The sequence below is a fragment of the Syzygium oleosum genome, unplaced genomic scaffold, assembly GCF_021117445.2.
Source record: "Syzygium oleosum isolate NSW1041296 unplaced genomic scaffold, Sole_v2.1 Sole_v2.34, whole genome shotgun sequence".
Taxonomy (NCBI): domain Eukaryota; kingdom Viridiplantae; phylum Streptophyta; class Magnoliopsida; order Myrtales; family Myrtaceae; genus Syzygium; species Syzygium oleosum.
In genome coordinates this window covers 253,959-259,133 of record NW_026607518.1, presented here as the reverse complement: position 1 = coordinate 259,133, position 5,175 = coordinate 253,959, and the positions used below count along the sequence as shown (strand labels likewise).

The window sequence follows — 5,175 nt, the reverse complement described above, 5'->3', positions numbered from 1 at the left end:
AAATCCTGAAATGAGAAAAAAAATTGAAAAAAATGACAGTGGAGAAGAGCAAACCATCGAGATCGAGAAGTTGGCTTCGCCGGGAATGGGTGCCAAGCTGGAGTCACGAGACCTCAAGCTACGGGCCACCGAGACGGCGATCCCAAGCGAAGCGCACCCAAGGCCTCTCGGCCCTGTGGAGATCTAGCTTGCTGCCGTCCTGTCTCCGGTGTCTCGTTCGCCATTGAAGTTATAGAAAGCTCGTCGTGGTTGCGCGGCTTCAGTTGCAGGACTCTTCATCGGGTTGGCTCTCGTTGAGGCCATATCTCGTTGTTCCGGTTCTCGTCGGGCCAAATTTCACCTGGCCAGATCGTGTTGGGGTCGCGTGGCCCCCCGACGAAACTTCTCTAGCATCGCGCAATGCCCTACCCACATTTCTCCGGTCGCGCAACTCTGTTTATCTCTATGTCCATAGGGGGTAAAATTCGTAATTTGATAGTTTAAAAAATGAGGGAAAGATTGAAAGACAATATAAAGTTAATGTCCATGCAATCAATTCTATTATGAGTATAGTTTTTAATTCCCTAAAAAAAAACTTTAGTATTTTCTCAGTATATTTCACCACTTAAAATGAACCAATCTTAAAAATGTGTTAGGAGCTATTGATCCTTTGATGACACGGGAACTTCCACCGATAGAATGAAGAAAACCGAAAACTAGCAATCGAGAGAAAAGAATCAGCACTTAGCATGCGCTAACAAGTGAGATAATCCACCAAGAAGACTCCCGAACATTATGATGTAATTGGAAGTCCGACCGGCTGTCGATGAAGCCCAACTTTCCGTCGGTCGAGCCGTAAGACAGAAAGAAGTAGACCGGGTCAGAGCTCGGCGATTCCATCCCATCCGTGTCGCGCTCCATCTCGTTTCAGTTCACGCGGCGATGTCCAAGCAATCATCGATCGGATCAGAGGTGAGTGAAGGTTTCCTTTCTCGGTTTGACTCGTTGCTGCGCATGGCATGTATATCGGGATTGTTAAGGAGAAATCCCATCACAGATGGGTCAACTGATTTTCTTGCGTCGAGCAGTCGTGTTGTGATAAATATGGCGATATTTGACACTTGATGCTTGAATTTCCTGCACAAATGCCAGCTCCTTAACTTTAGAAGTATAGTTTCATCAAGCCCTCTAACACCCGCGACAGAGAAGTGACATTTCATTTGGCAAATGCACTGCCTAGAGCGAAGCCATCAGCAGGTACAGCTGATGGGTGCATGCGCGATTAGCCATGCTTGTTTACGTCTGTTCTCATTTAAGTTTGCTGTACATTTCATACTTCAGTAAGTTCCTGTACTGGGAGAGGCAAGATGTAACTTCCTGCACACATTGCATCTGGTTCACTCATGATCTGTGACTTGATGGACATCGATCTGCACGTGCGATTCGGCCTCTAAATGTGAAGAACTCAACGTCCGGTTGATGGACCAGACACACGATCTCTTCTGTCAACACGCCAAAATGTTGGTAGTGATGATTACGAGAGGGATCACCTTGATGTGCCGAGATAGTAATCCAGCGTCCACCATATTCATGAGATTCATAAATCTTCCACATTTCCGAGTATATCTTTGTGTCTTTTAAGATCTCGATCAACTGTTAGATTTCTTCTAACATTGCACATGTTTGTTCATGCAAAATTTTTCAGTATAGTTGTCCTCCAATTTAACTTCCTCTTCTGTATTCTTCTGTTCACTTTTCATCCGTGCAACATCTCATTCCCTGCTTACTCTGTTTCTGAGTGAAAATTAAGCCTTCATGTCCTATTCTGCACTCTATTTGAAGGTTGGCTTGGGTATTCTTCAAATTGGACTACATCTCGCTGAAAGCATCGGGTTTGAAATATAAACTCTGATATCTATCCTAGAACATAGTAAGCAGATCACTACTCTCTCTCCCATCTTCTATCTTGGGCTTCTTCCTCTTTAAAGCTCAATTAACCTTTGATTATCATGGTGAAAGTTCTTCCATCGCTGGATAATAGTTTTCGTTGTCACCTCTTACATGCTCCAAGAAAACCTCAAAGAACAAAATTGTAGCGGCTTTATCGATGATTTTCTTTTTTAATGACAGTATGCCCACCATTGCATTATATGCCGTCAATTCCAAAAAGAAATAAACTGAAGTTTTATCCATAGAGAAAAAAGAGAAACTTACACATTGCCTGTTTATCATTTTATACACAAGAACTCATGAAAAGTGTCCTTAGTTGGACGTTGTATGTACTGCAAAATGTGTTCCTTCTCTCTTCTTCCGTATACGGGCCGAAGGTACATTCTCATCCTCTGCATCTACGACTAGGCTCGTCGAACTGAATCCGCTTGACACAATCTGCAATCTAATCATCATCCTCCGAATCTGCACCAGTATATATAGAGATCAGTAGTAAATTCACAGTCCATAGTTGAGGTTAAGAACACACCGATATGGCACAGCCTGTTTCTTTGGATACTGTCACTTTGTGTATCACGTTATGTAAGGGAGTTGAGTCAAAGGCTTACCCGATCGTATATCTTCGCCCACTTTTCCTCGGTTCTTTAGCTGCCTTCTGATCATAGAGCATATTAGAACCCACCAATAAATGTGGAAGACGAGCAGCATCAGCAACATCGAGTTGAATATGTAATAAAGCGGTGCGGCATAAGCTTTGTCCATTGGTAAGTAATCACAGAGAGTGGTACTGCGCAATTAATAAACGTAAAGCAATCGTAAGCCCAAGGTATCCTAAAGCCTGTAGACGTAAATGAATTGAGATAAATTACAAGACGTTGCACCTCGTTGTTCTGATGACCCAGAAAGGGAAGTATATTAGGCGTAGCATGAGCCATGAAAGGGCGAATAATCCAAAGAATACGCTTGCTCCAAGCTCATGTTCAGAGTACTTGAAAACTTTGGCAGCTTCTAAGAACACATCGCTCGCATCATGGAGTGCCAGGACAATCGCGCCAACTCGAAAGAAACTGCACAAGCAAGAAAAGTGTCTCATGATATAGAAGACATGCGATTTCATTAAATTGATCATGTGATCAATTCAGAAGAACACTGAAATGTCAAAGTTGATCTTCAATGACCAGTTATATGCCATTTACTGGTCACAAGTGCATTTTAGATATGGATGGTTTCATGTGACACAGCCTGTAATTCCCTTTAAGGGCATAGACAAGACAAATACCTAGTCAAGTATGAGTAACCGATCAAGAAGACCGTGATTACATGATGGGACATCATGACGGCAAAATCCTTCCTTCGAGTTTCCCAGGTAACGAGAGCAGCAATACTGTAGAGGTAGAATCCGCATTGGCACATGTAGATAAGCTTTAGAGGAAGCCTGAAATGACGGAAAAAACAGATGAATACAGGCGCTTCTGTTATTGCAAACTCTAAACTTTGACCGACCGTCTTGCATACAACTTGAAATTAAAGGATCCTTTGTACTGTAAAAAAGGCGAGAAGCAGTGGAGAATATACAATGCAACAGCATTGCTTCTTTTATCAGAAAACACTAATTTTCGAGCATGTCTGCTGAGCTTGCATCAACTTTTTCAATATTGCGAGGATACGTTATTTAGCACCTTAAGAGCGCTCGCAAATAACACAAGCCAAAAGATAAAGGAAAGAGAGAGCTTAACAACTCGCCATGAACAACAATAACATACTGTAGGTTATAAAAGATCACGGTGACACTGTGATTCCATGTATGTTGATAGTCAGATCTCACAAGCACGAAATTACTTACTTCAGCTCCTGGTTAGGCCAGCCTTTGAAATACTCTGATGTGTCCCAGAACCACGGCTCGTGATAAGTGATCTTCAGAACGCAATATTCAACAGCGAAGTAGTATGTCAACTTCCACATAGATTCCGAACATTTTACGATTTTCGCCTGTACCGCCTCATTGATTTTCAACTGCCTAGATCCGAGACTAAGCAACGAAATCGCAAGCCTCTACAAGAAATTGGAAAAAACAACGAACGATTTCAGAAGCTATAAAATCCACGGAGTAAGATTCGCTGGGTGTAAAGAGCATTACGAGCGGCTAAACACTAGCCTAAGCGGTATTCGCATGCATCGGGCTCACGTGAATCGGGCGCACACAATCCGACCAAGTCCGGTCATGTGCATCGGGCGCACACGAACCCAATGCACGCGACAATGTTCCCTAACATCGGCACTACGGGCATCGAGCTGTTTCCCGGTCATAGACGTGTATACACATTATCTCCTCAACAGGTTCGCCAAAGCAATGCCGCCGCGTAAGCTTCAATGCTTCATCGGCTAAGGCAAAGCCATCACACGAGAATGCCATCTCCACAGACATTAATCTCTAAAATGCCCGGAACACTCGTCTCTCCATCTGACCTTGCCCCTCAAATCTAAAACAGCTCATGAATTATATAATCGGACAGGAAACGCGAAGTCGGCCGTACAAATCGGCACGGGAATCAAATGAGCGATCTCTTTACCGCACACGCAGCGGAAACATTTCCCCATACGCAAGCGACGATCAGAACAGGACAGAACGGAACGGAACAGAACGCACGCACGGAAGACCACCTACCGACTGGCAAAAGAGAAACCTTACACGGAAGATGAACCGGTCAAGGAAGGACCTGGCGGCGACGAAGCCAAGCGCGAAGCAGCCGGCGACGAGGAAATGCGGGGCGCTCGGCCCGGCATCCCGATCGAGGAAGGCGGAGGAGGAGCTCATCGTGGGTGGGGGTCGGACAACGAAGCCGCGGCGACCCGACCCGGCCCGGCCCGAGATCCGGCGGGCGGTAGGACTCCCGGCCTCCGGCCTCCGCTCCTGCAAAGGAGCCCGGTCTCTCTGCGTCTTCGTGCCCTAATTCAGGTCGGGCGGAGGAATGGCGGAGGCACGGGAGGTGTGAACGTTGAGAGAGGACTTCCCAAACCATGTGATCTCATTCTCCCCCCCACCATTTATAGATTCCTGAAATCGCACCCACCTACACACACCCTCTCTCTCTCTCTCTCTAAACTGAGATACTACCACGTGGCGGAGTGAGAAGGGGCGGGGCCCACGATGGGCCAACGAGGAAAACCTCTGGCTAAAAATAATCGTTTGTATTGCTCGATATAATTAATCAATGAAAAATATTTCGGGTTAATGACAGTAATAGT

General features: G+C 45.2%; 1 protein-coding gene across 1 annotated transcript; it reads right to left on the bottom strand.

Annotated features, from left to right (window-relative positions):
• Window positions 1-2,139: 2,139 nt before the first annotated feature.
• Window positions 2,140-4,881, bottom strand: LOC115685736 (ceramide synthase LOH2-like). Its single transcript, XM_030610829.2, has 6 exons — window positions 4,619-4,881; window positions 3,773-3,981; window positions 3,209-3,364; window positions 2,811-2,996; window positions 2,538-2,716; window positions 2,140-2,394 (listed from the first exon to the last, which is right to left on the bottom strand). The coding sequence occupies exons 1-6, from the start codon at window positions 4,742-4,744 to the stop codon at window positions 2,375-2,377; spliced, it is 876 nt and encodes a 291-aa protein (XP_030466689.2). The 5' UTR covers window positions 4,745-4,881; the 3' UTR covers window positions 2,140-2,374.
• Window positions 4,882-5,175: the final 294 nt, after the last annotated feature.